This window comes from Heloderma suspectum, chromosome 1 (assembly GCF_057233095.1).
Source record: "Heloderma suspectum isolate Gila_16-S chromosome 1, 16-S_ref, whole genome shotgun sequence".
Classification (NCBI taxonomy): domain Eukaryota; kingdom Metazoa; phylum Chordata; class Lepidosauria; order Squamata; family Helodermatidae; genus Heloderma; species Heloderma suspectum.
In genome coordinates this window covers 132717884-132738081 of record NC_139458.1, presented here as the reverse complement: position 1 = coordinate 132738081, position 20198 = coordinate 132717884, and the positions used below count along the sequence as shown (strand labels likewise).

The window sequence follows — 20198 nt, the reverse complement described above, 5'->3', positions numbered from 1 at the left end:
GAATCATCTTTTTCATAGTGACAGAATAGCCTAGGGATGTACGAAACTCACCTGTTTGCGGATGTGATTCGCGGTGGGGGGGAGGCGATCCAGTCCTCCCCCCTGGAATCCTGCCCGACCAGCTCCACAGAGCAGCTGGCTAGGGCCATCTGCAGCCGGATTTCTGGCCGTAGACGGGCTGGTGCGGCCGCCATTTGCATCCAGCCAGGCTGCCGTGATAGGCTACATAAGAATTTACGTAGCCTATCACAGCTAACCCCCCCCCCAAAAAAAACAGCATACGCAAATGGCAGCAGCTACGGCGGCCACCATTTGCGTTCCTTATTTTTCGCCGTTCTAGCCTATGTACATATTTACGTAGGCTATTATGGCGAAAAAAAGGGGAATGCAAATAGCGTAATGGGCGCTATTTGCGTTCCTTTTTTTTCACTGTAATAGCCTACGTAAATATTTATGTAGGCTAGAATGGCAAAAAATAGGGAACACAAATGGCGACCACCGTAGCCGCCGCCATTTGCGTACACTGGGTTTTTTCATTTTGGGGGGCGGGTTAGCCATGATAGGCTATGTAAATTCTTACGTAGCCTATCACAGCTGCAAGGACGGCAATGGCGGCCGCAGCAGACCAGCCGCCGCCAACGAATCCACCACATCTGCCCCAGGTAAGTGCCGTCCTGGGGGATTCCGCAGGGGGGGGCAGGAGGCCGTTCTGCCACGGATTCCGGGGGGCCAGATTCTAAAGAATCCAACCTCACTGGAATCCGTGGCAGAATTCTCTGCCATCCCTACTGCAGCCTCGGTAATGCAATCTGATTCCTGTTTGGCTTGAACTTGCTCCATGCCCAGTCCAATAAGAAGTGGCCAGTATCACATATTTTGACCACCAATCACAAGACCATATCCAGTAGGCCTACTTTTAAGTATACCTTGTAGTTCTTTGTGTAGCATAATAGCCTTGCATTTCTATATGGTTCTCGGAGTGTGAATGTGTGTTGATATAATGTGATGTATATGTGGAAGCTATTGTTCTGTGCAGGCAGGAATGAACAAATGGAATGGGATGAGTATATAAATAGTTCTGAATAGGGTTAGCAGAAATATTAAGAAGCCCTAGCAGGAAAAACACGACAACTGAAGACAGCCACAGGAAAGGCCACTCCTTGGCTAGAAGGCCACTGATCGGCCCAGTCGCTGACTATATTGCAGAATATAACTTACTTGACTTATAGTCAACACACATGAACCAGTCCCAGTGAGTAACTGTAAACCAAACAATGGTCACGTTTCAAGAGATGTAGCAGTCGGTCACCAAATGCTACATGATCAGCTCAGATAGTTCTTGAAATATACCTATGTTCAGCATCAACACAGTGATTTTTGGAGGAGGAAGAGAAGAGTGCTACCATCCAACAGAGTTATGTGCAGTTGGATTTTGTATAAAACCTCAGCATCAAACATCAATGTGAAGCATACAGTGCACAGTGGTCAAATCAGCAGTGCTTGTTTTCAAAGCGCATATCCAGATGGGTTAAAATGGACAGGAATAAGTGTTCATAAGTAATGAGTTGGACCACAAGAAGTACTTGGACAGGCTTCTTCTTAAGCTCAAGCATAACATTCCTGAACTTGAGGCAGTAACATTTCTTAGTTTAAAAAGTAGTTTCTTTTAATCAACCTCACACTCATAGAAAAGTACAATGGACTGATGGTGTCTTGGGTTTTGTTTTGCTAACTAACTGTGGAAAAGGATTTGTGGAAGATACAGATGGTTCGTTAAAGAGAGAGCTGTGTGGAAAGTATGCATGGAAGTTTGATTAGCACTGCCCAAGAATGTGCTAAAATGGGAGCAAAAAACACACAAGATTCATGCCATTTCCATTGAGAAAGAGGAGATGGATGGTTAATGTGAAAAATCTGATAGCAGGTAGCAAAATTCAGCTGCACTTGTATATATTTTATCCTTCCAACAGAACCATGCATTATTCAGCACAACTTGTACTCTTCATTCATTCCAGTAGACTAATTTAGGTGGAGAAGGCCACTTTGTTGTTAAAAAAAGAAAAAGTTAAAAAAGTGGGAGTCAGCAAGGTGTGAGTGGTGTGCATGCGTGCATCTCTCTGGGTAAACACATCAGAAACTGCACGCCAACAGTGTCAGCGACCCCACCCACTTTGGGCATGTGGCCATCGATGGGATTGCCTGGAGCCTATTCGGCCCTCGAGCCAAAAAACATGCCCCAACCCTGTTTTACTCTATCACTTGGAGTATAAAAAAAATGTTGCTAGACTGTGGAAAAAGTGATTTCCAGACAAATGACTGGAACAAATTGAATTTGGCACTTATTGAAAAAAGTGTTAATTTTGGAGGTTCATGCCCTGGGGACACAGTGATAGGATTTTTCAAGGAGCCCTAAGATCGGCTAGAGACCTGGTCTTGCATTACTTTACAGATAGTAGGGGAGAGGACTATATCAAGTCACATTTCCCAAACGACGTCCCTGAATGGCCACTTATGTCAATGGCAGAAATTAAGGATCTGATATTGTCCTTGCAGACAGGAAAGCCCCCTGGCTTCCACCCGAAATTTTTCAAGTATAGACGGGTGGGCCCCAACCTTAGCAAAAATTTACACATATAATATCAACTGGGGTTCTTCCCTTAAATGGTTTTCTAGTGTAGCTGTTCTGGTTTTCTATATAGGCCCCTTCCAACTCTACGATTCTATGATCATCTATCCCTAACCTACTGCACTTTCTGTGACTTTGGTGCCAATTGAGCAGAAAACAACAACAAAAAGCCTTATACTATTTTTCATCCATCATAACTCCCTGGGCCCTGCACCTATCATTATGAAATTTTCCAGGTTTCTTGCCTAGGTACAACTCTATGATATGTGCCATTTTCATACAAATGGCCAAAAACACCTATGAAATGGAGGGAAATAAAATGACACTCTCCTCCAACATGAAAGGCTCCTTTTCCACAAAACCACTGCTCCTATCTTTCTGAAATTTTGCACATATCTGTCCTGCTATGGCTGGGTCAGGCTCAGCATTAGGTTAAATTAAGGGACAATCCAAAAGCAAATAAATAAATGTGCAATGGGCAAAGGCACAGTTTTACCAGGCAAGAGGGATAGACCAAAGACAGAGATCTTAGGAGCAGACAAGGTCCAAACACAGATAAGCAGCTACAATCACAGTCTAAAGAAGCAAAGTCAAGCAGGAGTCCAAGGTCAATAGCTTCAATCACAGCAAGGTCAAAGATACAAGGCACCTGAGCTAGTAGAAGATATTGTTTGCAGCAATGGCTACACTAATACTGAAGGCTTATATTGCGAGAACTTTATGAGCCCCACCCAGGGCTCAGCTGCAGTTCATTACAGGTCCTCTGGAGAAGTCCTACTCATGAGGAAGGCCTTGCTCCCAAGGAGGCCTTTTCTGCACGTGGACACTCCTTTGCCTGGTGATGATCTCAGCCTGTATCTTCAGGCACCAGCATTCTCATGGGCTAGGTGGTGGCTCAGCATCTTCCCCTGACTCAGAAGCAGAGCTTTCCATGTTTTGAGGGAAGATCTGGAGCCTTCTCTCCTGAGGGCCCAGAACCTTCTTGGTCAGCCACAGGATCCCCTGAAGCATCTTGTCCCCCAGTGTCTTGCTTTGACTGTAGCAAACGCTAAATGCAGTGAAGTCAACAAACACTCAAGCCTACAGGTGGTTATCCAGTGAGATTCAGGTAGGAATGGCGGAGAATTCTGCCATGGACCCCAACGAGTCTCCAGAGTCTGTGGCAGAAAGGATCCCTTACCTCTGCCTCCCACCAGAATCCTCTTCGGCTGGATCCTTCCCACAGCAATTCTGCGGAGCCGGCCACTGGCTCCGTATCGGTGGTGATACAGCCGCCATTGCCATGCCATATCGCTGGCTGAGGGATGACTCTGGACGCAAATGGCGTAGTGGATGCCATTTGCAGCTGTAAAGCTCTTAGATTAACCTAAATGCAGCAGTAAATAGCTGCATTTAGGTTAACCTAACAGCTTTATGGCTGCAAATGGCATAGTGGATGCTATTAGCATCCGGAGTTAGCCCAACGATACGGCACAGCAATGGCGGCTGGCCGTATTGCCAGCGATGCGGACCCAGCAGCTGGCTCTGCAGGATTGCCGCAGAGCCAGCCTGGACAGATTCCGGGGTGGGGGAGGGATGGATCGGCTCCCTCAAGGGCAGATTCCCACCCAGACCAGCAGGTAGGGAATCTGCACATCCCTACACCTGAGGAGTCACTTTCTCCCAAGGATACCTTTTCTGGAGGCGAGCATTTCTTCACACAGGAGCCCCTCACTTTCAGGCAACGATGCTCCTGAGGGTCAGAGAGTTGCTCATCTTCTACCTCAGAGACAGAGTCCCTTTCTCCTGACAGGGATGGCCATTGGCTCAGGCTCCTGTGAGTCTGGTTGCAGTCATTGTTCTGGGGTGCTCTGGGCTTCTGGAGCCTCTAGCTCTTCCTCTGAGGAGGAGGGCTCCAGTCGGGCATGACATCCAGTGGGGGGCATGATACCCAGGGACATCTGGCTGCAGCAGCTTCAGGTCATCTTCTGAGGTAGGGTCTTCCAGAGGGGGCATGACAGTATCTTACCTAGGGCCACTTCTATGTTGCATACCAATTTCATAACAATTGTTCACAAAGAACATAAGGGGATAAGCACATCCATTTTTAGAAACCCCCAAACTGTGATGGCTACTCTTGTACGAAAAGCCTTCTGTACCTATGTATCTGAAATTTGGCAGTCATGATCTCCTCATAAGAAGCAACTATCCTTGCACATTTAATCCAATTACGTTGAGAAATAGAAACGTTACTGGCAGTCATCTTTTTAAAAGTTAAATTTAAAGGTGCCAAGCACAAAACCCCCTGCATCTATTTGCCTGACATTTGGCAGAACTCCAGATGGGCAACAGTGTTCTTTGTTTCCTCCTGGCCATCCTCCCATGAACACCATTCTTGTTCAGTCTTTTTCTGATGGGTGAGTGATGAACAATCACATTAGCCAAGGCCAGAGTGGCCTGCAGGTCCTTAGATGTTACTCTGGGATTCTTTTCGACTTCCTGGATGAAGCACAGGTTTGTTCTTGGAGAGATTTTGGTAGGACAACTGCTTCTGGGTGGAGTGACTGTGGCCTTCTCCATTTGTAGACTACCTGTTGGACAGTGGATTGGTAATTGCAAATCCTTAGAAATGGTTTTGTAACCCTTTCTAGACTGATGAGCAGCAATAACTGCTTTTCTGAGGTCCTCAGAGATGTCTTTTGGTTGTGAGTGAGAACCATTGCGAGAGTCTCAGGCTGGGGAACTGACAAACAGATGGCGTGGAAATGAAGGAGCACAGAACACCCATTTTTTATGTAATGAGGGACAGACAGACACAACAGAACCCCTTAATACAAAACAGCCACTGAAGTGTCTAGGAATGTACGGATTCCCCACCGTCGGTTCTGGTGGGGAATCCGGGGGCGGGGGGCGGGGAGGTGATCCGTTCCTCCCTCCCTGGAATCCTCCAGAGCGGCTCCGCTCCGCGAGAATTCGGGGGGGGGGGAGCCTGGCTTGGGGGCCACTTATCTTGCCGCCTGCCGGCCAGAACCATTCACCTCCTCCCTGCCGATCGCCAGTTCTTAAAAAAAAAACAAAAAGCGATCGGCAGGATGTGCCCATAGACTTATATGCAAATAGAGCCGTGAATCTTGCATATAAGTCTATGTGTCCATAAGCTTATATGCAAGATTCATGGCTCTATTTTGTGTATAAGTCTATGGGCACATCCTGCCAAATGTGATCAAACAAAAAGGGCATGGCAGAGTCTGCTGGGGAAGCCGGCAGTAAATCGCAAGTGTATCCCAGCAGAAGCGAAGTCGAAGCTGAAATGCTGTGCAGTTGCGACGGGGTGAAGGGTGAAAGCGGTGCCATGTAGATGGGGCCCAGGTTCCCTCCCTGATAAAGGGAGTGTCAGGAGCTGCAGATTGGGGCCCTCTCCCCTGTGGTATATAGGACCTGTCTCTTAAGAGACATTCGATTCCTGGGAGCTACTCCCCTCCCCGGGTGGCTGGAATAGTTCCATCTCTTGTTGCTTCTAGATGGTGAACAGCTCGTTGCTGTTCTGCTGCTGTAGCTTAATAAAGTTTCCTGTTGAAGTCTGGAGTCCCGTTGCTTCCTGGTCTTATGGTAGCCACTGGTGAAGGTCTTCCCACAAAGTGAGTAACCCACAGCAAGGAGGGAAACCTTACATGCCCTACTGAGCTGCTGCTCTCCTGTCCCAACCAGCCCTGTGGCCCCTGCTGCTACTGTGAGGATCGGGGGGGGGGGGCTGTGTGTCTTCTTTCCTCAGTCACCCCCCCCCCCAAAAAAAAAAGAATCTAGGCTCCAGCAGGATTGGGAGAGAAAAAGATAGGCTAAAATGAACTTGCTCTCTCCTCTCCCAGAGCAGCTGGGATTGGGGTGGGGGAGAGAACTGCAAGGCCCGGAGGCCCCTCCTGGCTAAAGAGGATTCAGCAGCACCTTTCTGCATCCAGCTTCAGGTTTGCTTATTTTAGGGTGTCCCCCCCCCCTTCAAACAAATACAGTGTAGCTACCAGCAAGCTCTTCTTTTGGCAAACATAGTGTGTGTGTGGTGTCACCTCAAAACACAGTTGCAGCACAATCCTAAGTAATCAGAAGTAAACCCCACTGATATCAATAGGAGTTTTACCTCAGAGTAAATCCTATTGACTTACTCTATTGAAGTGCTTAGGATTTCAGCCTGGAAAAAAGGGAGGGTGGAAAAAAGGCAGGAGAAGGGGATACAGATGAAGGCATTGCAGAAATAGAATAGCAGGATACTGTGGGAAGCTTACGTATATTTAAAGATGATAATAAGTACCATAATGATTAGTGCCCCTGAACATATACAGAGTGCCTTTCCTCCAGTCATGCATAACTGCATTTCAGTCCCAGTCAAATAATCACAACACCAAACCAGGCAGGTTTTCCATGGGAAAACTCTGTACATGGTGACAGATACTTATTTTTACATTTTAATTAATATATATATTTCCTATAACAAAATGGTGCTTACTCCTGAGTAAGCATGCTCACCATCAAGGCAGTAGAAGGAAATCCTATTTTAGTCCTGTAGTCCTGCTGGTGTGACATGATGAGTTAAAGGCCCAATCCTATTCATGTTTAGACAGAAAAAAGCCCTACAACTCCTAGAATCCCTTGGCGAGCATGGCTGGCTGGGGCACGCTCAGAGTTGTAGGACTTTTTTCTGTCTAAACATGCATAGGATTGCACCCTAAGTGAGTTTAAAATGTGAACTTCTCCACATGTGTGGAATCTTCTTAAAAACATATTATTACTGCTCTAGCATCAGGAATGTAGCAGCTGTGCTGGCCTCAAGTGCCAAAATAACTTGACAGGCTTATGCACCATGACGTGAGGCTGGGGGGAGCGGGGAGGGCTCACTTGCTATTTTGCCTCAGGCCAGACCTGCCAGGTCTTCACATGTTTCACTTCCCAGGCACATGGAACATTGCTGATAGAAAGGAGGGAGGTTCAGAGGATGGCAACAAGGGAGAGGGGCTTTTCAGAGGTACCCCCTTGACTGTGGAATGCTCTCCCCAGCAAGGCCCCCCTGACACCAATACTGTCATCTTTTCAGTGCCAGGTCAAGACTTTACTCCCAAGGCAGACATTCGAAGGCATATGACAAAGATGATCAGCGGACTGGAAACAAAGCCCTATGAAGAGAGACTGAAAGAACTGGGCATGTTTAGCCTTGAGAAGGGAAGACTGAGGGGAGATAGGATAGTGCTTTTCAAGTACTTGAAAGGCTGTCACAGAGAGGAAGGCCAGGATCTCTTCTCAATCATCCCAGAGTGCAGGACACGGATAATGGGCTGAAGTTACAGGAAGCCAGATTCCAGCTGAACATCAGGAAAAACTTCCTGACTGTTACAGCAATACAACAATGGAACCAATTACCTATTTATTTATTTATTATTTATTTATTTCATTTCTATATCGCCCAATAGCCGAAGCTCCTAGGGAGGTAGTGGGCTCTCCCACACTGGAGGCATTCAAGATGAAGCTGTCAGGGATGCTTTGACCTGGATTCCTGCACGGAGCAGGGGGTTGGACTCGACGGTCTTATAGGCCCCTTCCAACCCTACTATTCTATGATTCTATGACAGGCTTTTTATGCATGAGTTGTTTTGGTCCATACTGATGTTTTGGTTGTTTTGTTATATTTTGGTATTTTTATTGGAAATTGTTTTTAGCTGTTTTATATTTTGTGATAATTGTATTACAATTATTTTGTAATAATTCGTTTGTATGTAGCCTGGGCTCTTTTTTAAAGTGAAAGGTGATTAAGAAATTCTAATTCTAATAAAATGATGATGATGATGATGTGGCCTAACGATAAATCCAACATTTATAATCCAGAGAAAAGAGCAGAGAATGTTCTCGTATCAACGAGTCATCAGAAGCTGACAGAAAAGTCAAATAAAAATGGAACAGCAACATCTCAGCATTTAAAAGATACATACTCACCTTAACAGGGATGGCTTTACTTTTTTATACTTAAAGCCTATGAAGCAAAGGACCTCCAAGCTACAACAGTGCTCTAGACAGTATGCTGAGGGGATAATTTCCGTCAGTTGTAAAGACTGGACCTCTAGCTCAGTCACATTCTCCAAAGCATGTTTTACAAAACCTTCATTTTGTATCTCATACAAAAACTGGAAAATTTGTTTTACTTCCCAAATAGTTTTCATTCTCTTTGTAATGGTGGTGTTTTTTACCCACTCTAATAGGATCTTTTCAATTCCAGGTGAAATTTTCCATCCAAACATTTCTTTCAAGCTTTTCATTCTTTTGTCTTCATTTAAAAGACCAAAGATGAACCGCACTGTTACTTCTAAACCATGTCTTGAAGTTCGGTAGGTATCTAACAGTGTCCTCACAACTTGGTTACGTTTTTCTGATCGTTGCACTTCTCCTTCTTCTAGTACATAATGTAAAGCAGCAAAAAACTCTTGGAAGCTTAAGTGAACGAAGCTGTAGGTGCAAACACATTCTATGTCCCTTTTGAAAATGTTCTCATTCAGAAAGAGGGGGAGGGAGTCTTCCTGATCTAAGCCGTGCTTCCTGATTTCTTCCTCCTCAAATAATATTTTCTGTTTCCAGATTCCATCTGCAGCCAGAGAACATAAACCCTTCAAGTTTCTTTGGCTATCTTGCTTTGTTTGGCTGTAGTGGAACTTGAACAAACTGGACAGGTACTGCATATAGACTGCAGTGAGCGTGTTTGATGTCTGCCCGAGATCCTCACCTTTTTCCATCTGTTGTTCTATCACTGTACAGATGATCCAGCACACAAGAGGAATTAAGCACATTGTGAAGAGTGTTCCATTTTGTTTTACATGTCTCAAAGCTTGTGTTGCTCGGCCTTTATTCTGAAAGAATTTGTGGAAAAATTCCTCCCTGTCCTCTACTGAAAATCCCAGGATCTCAGCACAACGTGAGCACTGCAAGCACTGACAGATTTGCTTCAGGGCAACAGGTCTTGTTGTAATGATCAGAAAGGATTCAGGAAGAACTTTTTTCTGGAATAAACTGCTCAGAAGGACTCCCACTGGCTCCTTTTTCCAGGGATCCGTGCAGAGGCAATCTTCCAACTGAACAGTGGAAAATCTTAATTCATCAAACCCATCAATTATGAACAGGAGTTTCTCTGGATTCCTCAATATCTCCTTAACTAGCTTTTTAGCTCCATTTTTAACTGCATGTTCATTAGGCCATTGTTTCAACATTATTTCTACAATACTCCTCTCCTCTGTGTAGAGGTTCATCTCTCTACAATGAATGTAGAAAACGTAATCGAACATGTCCTGATAAAGCTGTTCAGAGGCCCAGTCATACATGACTTTTCTTGCTGTTGTTGTTTTTCCAATTCCTGCTGCTCCTTGTAGAACAACAATTCGTGGAATCAGTCCATATTTGTCAGGCTTAAATAGCTTTTCAATGGTGGTAGAAGAACTGGCTCTCTGGTTCATGATTTGAGCATGTTCCCAACCTGAGGCCATGATTTCAAGTTCTATCTCGTTTACAGGACGGTGATTATCTATGATGATTAGCCTTGAATATCTCTCATTCAGGTGCACATATTCACCAAGGCAAGAGTTAGGGTCTTTCATGGTTTGAAATGTGTTTTTAATGTGGTTTCTGTAATCTAAGAGAAGGACATACAGCATTAGAAATATTACAAAGCCATTCTGGACAATAAATATTATTTATCTCTTCAATATTTTAATGAACAAATTGTAATCCTGTGATTTTTGCATTTTCAGACAAAAATATTCAGGACATGTACGTGTAGCACTTAACACAAATCTGGTGTTCCAAATGTGGCACCTGCAGGCGCAGAGGTGCCCACAAAGATCTCCTCCAGCACCAACAAAGCCTCTCCATTCCTCCTTCCCATCCTACACACACGCTCACTGCTTCCCCTGCCTTCAGAAGTTGGAATCTCAACACTGAACATTGCACAGAGGTGAGAAGTGCATAGAGGTCTTTCTCTCAACTCTATGTAGTTTACCAGGCAGAGATCACTATGGAAGCAGAAAGCAAGTGACTGGGAGGGAAGGAGGGAAAATGCCCTGTACAAGTCTTTCAAAAGATAGACAGAAAAAAGAAAAGAAAATGGTATGCTTATCAGGGGTGGGGAGAATGTAGTGACCTAGAGGAGTCGGCAGTGGAGGGAAATAGCAGCGGGTGTCTTTTCCCCGCTGCAGCTCTGGATGTGTCTGTTGCTTTCCCCCCACTCTCTCTGGGTCTCTCTGTGTGTTTTCTCCTCTCTCCTTGTGTGTGTGTGTGTTCTGAGAGAAGGGAAGAAGCACACAGAGAGTTTGCCTTTTGTGAAATGAGTTTCTGTTGCAGCAGAAAACTGTGGCTTCAAAGCAAAGATTTTATGTCTGGGGTCCCAGACCCCACTTCTGCCTTGTAACCTGCCCAAGAAACTGAGTACATGTTTCTCAGGACATCTCTACACCAGCCTAAAATCCTGCATTTAAAATGCGGTTTTCTGCTTCACTTTTAAATGCAGGATCACGATGACTCCCTTTTTCAGCCACTTCTTTTCCCCACTCCCCTTTCTTCCTCCTTCTCCCTGTATCAGAGTCCTCCATTATCCTTCATTGATCTCGCTCCTCTTCTTGCCACTTTTACTCTTTTCATGGAGGAAACGCAAGCAGAACACAATGGGGTAATTTGATAACTCATCTGCACTCTATGTAAAAACGGAACAAAAGGCACTTATGCAGGAGACGACCTGGAGGTTCACAGCATCATGTAAAGAGCCCAGAAACTTCTGTGAAGGAGCGATCTCAATCGCAGGATAGATGCTCTGTGTGAAGAAAGCCCGTGCATCACCAGTTGGTCTTTTGGAAATGAGTGTTTTGTGACTGGCCATGCCCAGCACAGAAGCCGTTTTGTGAATGGAGAGAACCCCTATGGCATCCCGTTTTGGATGCCACCTACATCGCTCTTCCAAAACTGCAAATGTGCCCATGAGTCTAAAATGGTTGGAGACTCCTGGCGTATATGATCTAGGGCTGAATGAAAGTGTCCATTTCAAATTTGCTGCTCTATTCACAGACTGCAAATTTAGTTGCGGGGGGAAGCAATTTTTTTGGTTCCTTTTTTTAAAAAAACCTTGTTTTAAGCTCCACCTCCACAGGAGATGGCAGAGGTTCCCTTGATGTCAACCATTCAGGAGCCATCATTCCCCTAGATGTAGTGTAACTCCTGGGTATTCTCTTGGAGGAGGTATGGCAGCCTCCACTGGTGGCCAACATTTCCCTCAAAACACCCCCCCACACACACCAGTTTTTGGGGACACAAAGCTTGCCGTCTCCCGATCTTGGGATGAAATTTTTCAGGGGAGAATTTTTGGCTCAGTGTTTGGTAATTCTGCCACAATCATTCAAGTGAATTTAGTTGATTTCACCTGCAAATATATTTTCTGAGCCAAGTGCAATTGCGGTGAAGAGACGGCATCTCCAAGACTATCCCCAGCACCCGCCCTATGTGGGTGGGGTTGACCGAAGAGGGTCTTTTATTATTGCATCAAGTAAATTCAAACAGAACGCTCCATGGATTTGGTCTAAACACTGCAGTCCTGCAGAATTCCTAAATATGATCAGTAGAATTCTTCCTACCTGATATTTCAGGCACTTGGTGAGGAGCAGCATCTGAAAGGGAAAAGGAATTTCATTTAGTGAAACACTGTTATGGTTTGACTTTGTTTGAGCTATGTGTCTATAGTTCAGTACTTTGGGAGCCTTTAGTAGGGATGTACGAATCTAGGGATGTTGGAGAATTCCGCCATTGACTCCAGTCCACAGACTCCAGTCCCCCATGGTGGAACGGCCTCCCCCCCGCCACCCCCCGAAATCCTCCCTGGGATGGACCTACCTGGCAGCGGATGCAGTGGCGGATGCGGATGCGGCGGCTCCGGCTCATCTTCTGGCTGCTGCCAGGCTGCTGCGGCCGCAAATGGTGGCCGTCATAGCGGCTGCCATTTGCGTGCCTTCATTAGGCCATGATAGGCTACGTAAATACTTATGTAGCCTATCACGGCAAAGAGCAGGGGCCCAAGTGGCAGCTGCTACGCCATTTGCGCCCCTGCTCTTTGCCGTGATAGGCTACATAAGTATTTATGTAGCCTATCATGGCCTAATGCAGGCACGCAAATGGCGGCCGCTACAATGGCTGCCATTTGTGGCCACAGCAGCCTGGCAGCGGCCAGAAGGGAGGATTCTGGGGGGAGGGACAGATCGCCTCCCCCCCACCGCCGAAGCCCCGGACCGGAACCAGGTAAGGGATTTGTACATCCCTATTAATATTCCTTGCAGCCCAGCAGCGGCTGGAAGACGAGCCGGAGCCGCCACCGCCACATCCGCCACCGCCGCATCCGCCGCCGCCACATCCGCCACCAGGTAGGTCCGTTCAGGGGGGGATTTCAGGAGGTGGCAGGGGGGTAGTCCGTTCTGCCACGGACTCCGGGGGGCTGGAGTCTAAAGAATCCGGCCTCACTGGAGTTCGTGGCAGAATTCTCCAACATCCCTAGCCTTTAGCTGCCTGTTTACTCCCTATAGTAGATAAAAATACTTCTAAACAAAGTGTGCCCCAAAGATTGTTTGGTGAGTTGCAATCCAAGTTTTGTACTAACAAGAATTAGTAAAGGAAAAAAAATGGATCCATTTATCATTTTTATTAAAAAATATACTTATCACATTAAAATATATTGTGCACATAATAACATGAACATTTTTCTTGTTCTTAAACAGAGCTTTATTAAAGATTCTTAGATCTTAATTGCTTAACAAGAAGTAGAATTTCTTAACCATTTCTTGTTCTTAGACTTCTGGTCCTGATACCCTAAAAAGGAGAGATTTCTGTCTTAAGTACCAAGTTCCCCATTCAAGGCTGAAAAGACTATTCAGCTGACAGGTATACAGGCCTGGTGAGTTTCTAATAAAATCTAATAAAATGCATTCTAAAATCAGAGCATATTTATATCTTTACTTTCTGTAGAAATTACCTCATATCTAATATTATTTACTGTCCCATAAATTAGGGCTTATGGTATTAATTATCTCATTGTTAGTAAACATTTTTTTTTAAATTAAAACATACATAAAAGGCTTGCACATACACCTTTCAGGCTAGTTGAGATCAATTTTGAATTATAGCTTTGAGAAGATAACTCACTCAAAATTCGCCAATTAAACTTAAGTCTGTAAAATTTTCTAGACATCTGTATATCAACCTTTTTGATGTGTATACCATTCACAATATTTTTTGGTCATTAATTGATAAGTGAAAAATGTAAGTACACTTTTGACTGGAATGATACCTGTTCATTCCTCAAATAACTTTTTGGCCCAAGTGATAGGGCTTTAAATCAGCATTTTTCTTTGGATACCATCCAGGTCATCGTGACCATTATTTTTATGCCAGTTATCCAGAATTGATTGTGAAACTGCTTGTGTCTCTGTGTTTTCTTGTCTTTAATACAGTTTAATACAATACTTCTTACTTATTTACATTTTCATATTCTTAATTATTCATCAATAATATTTAGCATTTGCATTTCATAATAAGATGTCTTATATTGCTTTAAGACAGGTGGACTAGCATTTCTTCCCAGCAAGTCCAATAAAGCAAGATCAGCTATTTCCTAAAACCCAGGACACCCTTCATCAGGCGGTAAAGCACAAGACATGAGCAAAGCGTGCTTGATCTGGCATCTTGGCTGTCACAGTCTTCCCAACAGATTCATCAGGAGGCAGATTCGGGAGGAGGGGAAATGCAGGAAGAAAACCGTTACCACACTCAGAGGTACCACCAGGTTTGAGGGGGCTCTGGGCAGGATATTGGGGGGGCTCCCCTTGTTGTCCTGCCAGGCCCCCCTGCCCTGGTGCTTTTTACTTGGGGGGTGGCAGCGGTGGCTTCTTTTTCTGGCTCCACCACGGATTCCGGGGGGCTGAATGCGCTGGCATTCAGCCTCCCTGGAATCCGTGGCAAAATTCTCTGCCATCCCTATCTGAGACTAGGGATGTACGAAACTCTTACCTGGCTCCGTGCCAGGAAATCCACGGTGGGGGGGAGGTGCTCCGTCCCTCCCGCCGGAATCCTCCACAGCCGGCTACGCTCCACGGACACTCTGCGGAGCCACTGGCCGGAGCTGCCCGTAGCCGGACATCCGGCCACTGGGCTGCACAGGGACGCAAATGGCGGCCGCCGTAGCTGCCGCCATTTGTGTCCATGTCTTTAGCCGTGATAGGCTACATATATATTTACGTAGCCTATCACAGCCTCTGCAGGGATGCAAATGGCGTCCCTGTGTTAGCCATGATAGGCTACGTAAATACTTACGTAGCCTATCACAGCCTCTTGAAAGAGGAAAATGGCGGCTGCAGACACCGCCGCCATTCAAGGAGCACCAGAACGGCCGACAAAGGTACGCTCTGTTCCAGGCCCATTTCACGGGGTGGTGGGGTAGGTGGCTTCGTTCCGCCATGGATTCTGGGGGAATCCTCCCTGGAATCCGTGGCGGAATTCTCCAACATCCCTAGATGCGGTGGATGTGGCTGCAGATGTGGCTGCAGATGTGGCAACGGATGTGGCGGCGACTCCGGCACTAGGGACGCAAATGGCGTCCCTAGATCACATTGCAGTAATTTAACTTGGAGGTTACCAGAGCATAGACAACTGAAGCCAGGTTATCCCTGTCCAGATAGGAGCGTAGCTGGGCCACCAACTGAAGCTGGTAGAAGGCACTCCATGCCACTGAGGCCACTCGAGCCTCAAGTGACAAAGATGGCTCCAGGAGGACCCCCAAGCTACGAACCTGCTCCTTCAGGGGGAGTGCAACCCCATCCAGGACAGGTTGAGCACCCTCCATCTGGTCAGAAGGACCACCTACTAACAGTATCTCAGTCTCATCTGGACTGAGTTTCAGTTTATTAGCCCTCATCCAGTCCATTGTTGCACCCAGGCACTGATTTAGCACCTCCATAGCCTCATCTGAAGAAGAGATGAGAAAGGAGAAATACAGCTGTGTGTCATCAGCATACTGATGACAATGTACTCCCAAACTCCAGATGACCACACTCAATAGACAAAACTGACCCCTGTGGAACCTCATACTGGAGAATCCACAGGGCCGAGCAGTATTCCCCAAATACCACCTTCTGGAGCCGACCATCCAAGTAGGAGCGAGTGAAACTACTGCAGTGCAGTGCCTCCCACTCCCAACTCAGTCACCCCAGAAGGATAACATGGCTGATGGTATCAAAAGCCACTGAGAGATCAAGGAGAATCCACAAGGTCACACTCCCCCTGTCTCTCTCCTGACATAGTTCATCATACAGGGTACCAGTATGTGCCCATATTTGACCTTATTCAGGGGGCAGTGAAGGGGGTGAAGAAACATCACATTTGTGCATCTACTGCATCCTCTTTGTGTTATCCAGTTGAGCCTTTTGGGGTTTCTCGGGGGTTACTATATGCTGGCCCCTAGGAGGTCATGGAATCATCTCATGCCCACTGTAACAGATTTGTAAGGAACTGCCAGTATAAAATCTCTTGCATTCACTGAGACTTAGACACCATTGTTACATCAGATGAATCAGGTGAGATATCCAGAGTGCAATCTTGTCCAGTTTTGTAGGATGAGTTTCAGTTGGTAGCACTTGAGGACATTGATAAGGTGCTTGGACAGGTCTGTGCAGTCACTTCCATATTGGATTCTTGCCCCTCATGGCTTATTAAATCTGGCAGGGAGGGAACAGCTGGTTGGGCCCGGGAGATGATTAATGCCTCCTCGTGAGAGGCAGTGGTCCCAGGCCACTTGAAAGAGGTGGCAGTGAGATCTTTCCTGAAGAAATCCTCCCTAGACCCAGAAGATCTCAACAATGTTAGGCTGGTGGACTCTGTTTTTAACCTCCAGTGAGTAGAGGGCCAGGCACAGAATAGTCTAGAACAATCAGAAAGCTAGACACAAAAAGGGAAAAGAGGCTATGGAAGGACAAGACTCTCCAGTTGTGGTGACCTGCAAGGTCTGTGCCATGTTTGTTTTCTTGCCTGAGAAAAACATGGCCTACACGTGCAACTAGTGCAAGTTGAAAATGCTGCTGGAAGAAAAAGTAAGAGGATAGGAGTGGCAAGTATCGACTTTCCAGGGAATAAGAGAACACGAAGAGTTCTTGGACAGAATGGTGGAACAACAGCAGCAAAGCGAAGAACAGAAGCTAGAAGAGCAACAGCAAGCTGAGGCAGAAGAGGAAACTGCTGAGGTGAGGAAAAATGAAATAGAGGATACTCCTTGGGAAAGGGTGACAGTTAGGAGAAGAAGAACTAGAAGACACTCGGCACCAGTGGAGGCAGTGGAACTAGGGAACCGTTTCCAGGTACTTGAGGATGAGCATGGAGGACAGCCTGCAGAGGAAGAGTTACAGGGGAACCTGCATGAGAGCGAGCAAAAGGCTGAAGGTCAGCCAAGCAGAGGCGATGAAACCAAGGCCTACAGCTACAAGGAGAGAAGGGTAGTAGTAGTGGGAGACTCCTTCCTGCATGGGATCGAAACCCAAGTATGTCGCGAAGACCCGTGGACTCGCCAGGTATGCTGTCTCCCAGGAGGACGGATTAGAGATGTGACTGAAGAGTTGCCTGCACTCATAAATCCCACTGACAGGTATCCCTTTCTTCTCATGCATGTGGGAAAAAATGATACCACCAAGCGGAGCTACGAAGAAATCACATCGGACTTTGAAGCTTTGGGAAGGAAACTCAAGAACTTTGGGGCCCAGATAGTTTTCTCATCCATCCTTCCAGTAGTTAGAAGAGGGATAGAAGAGGAAAGAAAAATACTCTGAGTGAATGACTGGCTACGAAGATGGTGCCGACGAGAGAGATTTGGATTCTGGGACCATGGGCTGTACTTCCTGGAAGATGGACTGTTGGCAAGGGATAGGTTGCACCTCACAAAGGCTGGGAAGAATGTGTTTGGCCACAGCATGAAGAACTTCATCAGGACGCTTTAAAATGAATCCTACGGGGAAGGGAGACATAAAGTTGGGTGAACAATGGATGAAGGTTCATGCACCACAACAGAGAGAACAGGTCTAATAGCGCCCAATAATAGTCTTCACGAACATGTAGGAAGAAAGCCAGACTATGAAGCACATTGTCTTCGATGTCTATATACTAATGCCCAGAGTATGGGAAACAAACAGAACGAACTTGAACTCTTAATACAGGAGAGAAATTATGACTTGATAGGTATAACTGAGACTTGGTGGGATGACTCTCATGACTGTAATACAGCAATTGAAGGATATAACTTGTTCAAAAAGAACAGGAGGAACAGAAAGGGAGGTGGGGTTGCACTATATGTTAAAAATACTTATCTCTGCACAGAAATACAGGAGGAGGAGCTTGGTAGCCCCATCAAGAGCATCTGGGTTAAAATAAATGCAGCAAAGAATAAAAGGGACCTGGTGGTCGGAGTCTACTACCGGCCACCCAATCAAGGAGAAGACGAGGATGAAACTTTTGAAAAGCGAATAGCCAATGTTTCAAGGAAGCATGATGTAGAAGTAATGGGGGACTTCAATTTCCCCGATATTTGTTGGGAGACAAATTCTGCAAAACATGGCTCCTCCAGGAAATTCCTGACTTGTGTGGCAGATAACTTCCTCCTACAGAAAGTAGAGGTAGGAACCAGAGGATCAGCTATCCTTGACTTGATCCTAACCAACAGAGATGACTTAGTGGATAAAGTAGCAGTTACAGGAACTCTGGGGGAAAGCGACCATGTTATACTTGAGTTCATGGTTCTAAAGGAAGCAAAAGCCAAGTGTAGCCAAACTCCTACCCTGAATTTTAAGAAAGCTGATTTTAATAAACTCAGAACAATGATCAGTAAGGTCCCATGGCAAGCGACTCTAATGAGAAAAGGAGTCTAAGATGGGTGGGAGTTTTTAAAAAAGGAAATTCTGAAGGCACCATTACAAACCATTCCAACAAAAAAAAAAAAGGTGGAAGACAACAGAAGAAGCCAACGTGGCTTCACAAAAAGCTAAGAGATTACCTGAAAACAAAAAAGGACACACATCAGAAGTGGAATGAAGGCCAAGCAATGAAGGAAGAGTACAGGCAGGTAGCACAGAATTGCAGGGATGATGTCAGGAAGGCTAAAGCTGAGAACGAGCTGAGGATAGCGAGGGATGCAAAAAGCAACAAAAAAGCTTTCTTCACCTACGTGCATAGTAAAAGACGAAGGAAAAAATGGTGGTTCAGCTGTTGAATAAGGATGGCAAAATGATAACAGATGACAAAGAAAAGGCAGAAGTGCTCAATTCCTACTTTGGCTCAGTCTTCTCCCAAAAGAGGGTCTATGACCCACCCCTGGCAAAGGCGAAGTACAGGCTGAAGGGGCAGGATTGCAGCTTGAGATCGATAGGCATATGGTCAAGGAACACCTAATTACTTTGAATGAGTTCCAATCTCCAGGGCCAGATGAACTGCATCCTAGAGTAATAAAGGAACTGGCAGAAGAATTCTCAGAACCACTGTTTATTATCTTTGAGCAATCATGGAGGATGGGTGAAGTGCCAGATGAGGGCTAATGTTGTTCCTATCTTCAAAAAGCATAAAACGGAGGAACCTGGGAACTACAGACCAGTCAGTCTGACATCAATCCCTGGGAAAATTCTGGAGCAGATGATAAAGCAATCCATCTGTAAGCACCTTGAAAACAATGCAGTGATTACTCGAGGCCAACATGGATTTGTCAAGAACAAATCCTGCCAGACGAATCTGATCTCATTTTTTGATCAGGTCACCTCCCTTGTGGACTGTGATAATGCTGTGGGCATCATACACCTCGACTTCAGCAAAGCTTTCAACAAAGTGCCCCATGATATCCTGATGAGCAAACTAGCTCAAAGTGGGCTAGATGAAACAATGATCCGGTGGATCCACAGTTGGCTACAGAATTGGACTCAAAGAGTGCCTATCAATGGGATCTTCTCAAACTGGGGAGAGGTAACGAGTGGGGTACTGCAGGGCTCAGTCCTGGGCCCAATGCTCTTCAACATTTTTATTAATGAGTTGGAGAAGGAGGTGCAGGGAATGCTGATCAAATTTGCAGATGACACAAAATTGGGCGGGACAGCTAATACTTTGGAAGACAGAAACAGAATTCAAAGTGATCTTGATAGGCTGGAGTTCTGGGCAGAAAACAACAGAACAACATTTAATAGGGATAAATGTCAAGTTCTGCACCTAGGAAAAAGAAACCAAATGCACAGTTACAAGATGGGGGATACGTGGCTCAACAACATTACAAGCGAGAAGGACCTTGGAATTGTTGTAGATCACAAGCTGAACATGAGCCAACAATGTGATGTGGCTGCAAAGAAGGCAAATGCTATTTTGGGCTGCATTAATAGAAGCATAGTTTCCAAATCCCAGGAAGCACTAGTCCCCCTCTACTCAGCAGTGGTTAGGCCTCATCTGGAGTACTGCGTCCAGTTCTGGGCACCACACTTTAAGAAGGATGCAGACAAACTGGAGAGGGTTCAGTGGAAGGCAACAG

At 45.8% G+C, this 20198-nt stretch overlaps 1 protein-coding gene across 5 annotated transcripts in view; it reads right to left on the bottom strand.

Annotated features, from left to right (window-relative positions):
- LOC146357898 (NACHT, LRR and PYD domains-containing protein 12-like) overlaps positions 1–20198 on the bottom strand; it is a 79991-nt gene that overhangs the window by 46112 nt on the left and 13681 nt on the right. For all 5 annotated transcript variants that reach the window (XM_084840349.1, XM_084842628.1, XM_084841853.1 and 2 more), the window contains 2 exons: positions 12250–12282; positions 8582–10262 (listed from right to left, as the gene is read on the bottom strand). In XM_084840349.1, coding sequence (XP_084696475.1) covers positions 8582–10262; positions 12250–12282 — 1714 coding nt within the window. The remainder of the gene's footprint in view (positions 1–8581; positions 10263–12249; positions 12283–20198) is intronic.